This window comes from Pediculus humanus, genomic scaffold, assembly GCF_000006295.1.
Source record: "Pediculus humanus corporis 1103172107848 genomic scaffold, whole genome shotgun sequence".
Classification (NCBI taxonomy): domain Eukaryota; kingdom Metazoa; phylum Arthropoda; class Insecta; order Psocodea; family Pediculidae; genus Pediculus; species Pediculus humanus.
Window position 1 is genome coordinate 1 of NW_002987429.1, and position 1,078 is coordinate 1,078.

At 32.4% G+C, this 1,078-nt stretch overlaps 1 protein-coding gene across 1 annotated transcript; it reads left to right on the forward strand.

Moving 5' to 3' along the window:
* Window positions 1-13: 13 nt before the first annotated feature.
* Window positions 14-522, forward strand: Phum_PHUM377100 (uncharacterized protein; the record flags this gene model as incomplete). The annotated part of the gene is made up of 2 exons (XM_002428307.1): window positions 14-246; window positions 295-522. Coding segments are annotated over 2 exons (459 nt in total), but the record flags the coding sequence as incomplete, so codon positions are not given.
* Window positions 523-1,078: the final 556 nt, after the last annotated feature.

The following is a 1,078-nucleotide window of genomic DNA, read 5'->3' on the forward strand; positions in this document are numbered from 1 at the left end:
TGCATTGATTCAGGGAATCCTGTTCGCATAGATGTCGATCATCATTCCCTTTTCGGTGGTGATAGAGGAGTTCAAAATTATGGTAACGAAGCCTTTTCATCCGGGACCAAAAGAAAAACTAGAACGAAATGTAATTGCATTGAATGCAATCCGGATTACGCTGGAAATCCGAATCCCGCTCCGAACGTTTTCCAATGCAACCTGTGTCAGAAATGTTTCACTAAGTGTAAATACTTTCGAAGGCACGTGGGTCTTCACGGGAAAACGAAAACATTAAAATGCGATTTGTGTCAGGTCAGTTTCATGTTCTCATATCAGTTGCAGTCGCACAGGTTGACACACACGCACGGCCAGAAACCATTCCAGTGCAATATATGCAGAAAAGCTTTCACATCTAAATATTATCTAAAACAACACGAATGGGTTCACAATCCCATGACTCCGTTCAAGTGTCGGATCTGCGGAAAAGGTTACAGCAGCGAAGGATATTTCAAAAGGCACGAATTGAGTCATTCGCAATAAGGAATAAATAAACAAAATGAAATGAAATGAAATGAAAGAATGCAAAAAAGCCTAAAGGAAAAGTGTTTATATATATTATTATTATCATCATCATCATCATTTCGCTAATTTATTATTAATTGACTGTCGATCAATGTGAAGTCACTATAAAAAGGATACGATAACGCAAATTTTATTATTATTATTATTATTATTTAAAAATTTTTTTTTTTTTTTTGGGGAAATTTCATTGGATTTTTCATATTAATATTAATTATTACCATCTTTTTTTTTTTTTTTTTTTTTTATAGATGACTGATGGGAAAAAGAAAGAGAAATATTTTATATATAATTAAAGAGTGAGAAAAAGTGAGAAAAAGAGAGGGGGGGGGGAGAGTTGCAAAAATAAAAAGGAATGTAAAGTTTTTTTTTTTGTTATAAAATATCAAAAGTTCGTTTCTTAAATTGTTTAATGAAGATCGTGAGAGGTCGCGGTTTGAATTCTTTAAAGAGTACAGAAAAGTTACGAATGATAATAATGATAATAATAATAGTGATAATAATATTAACCGAACAC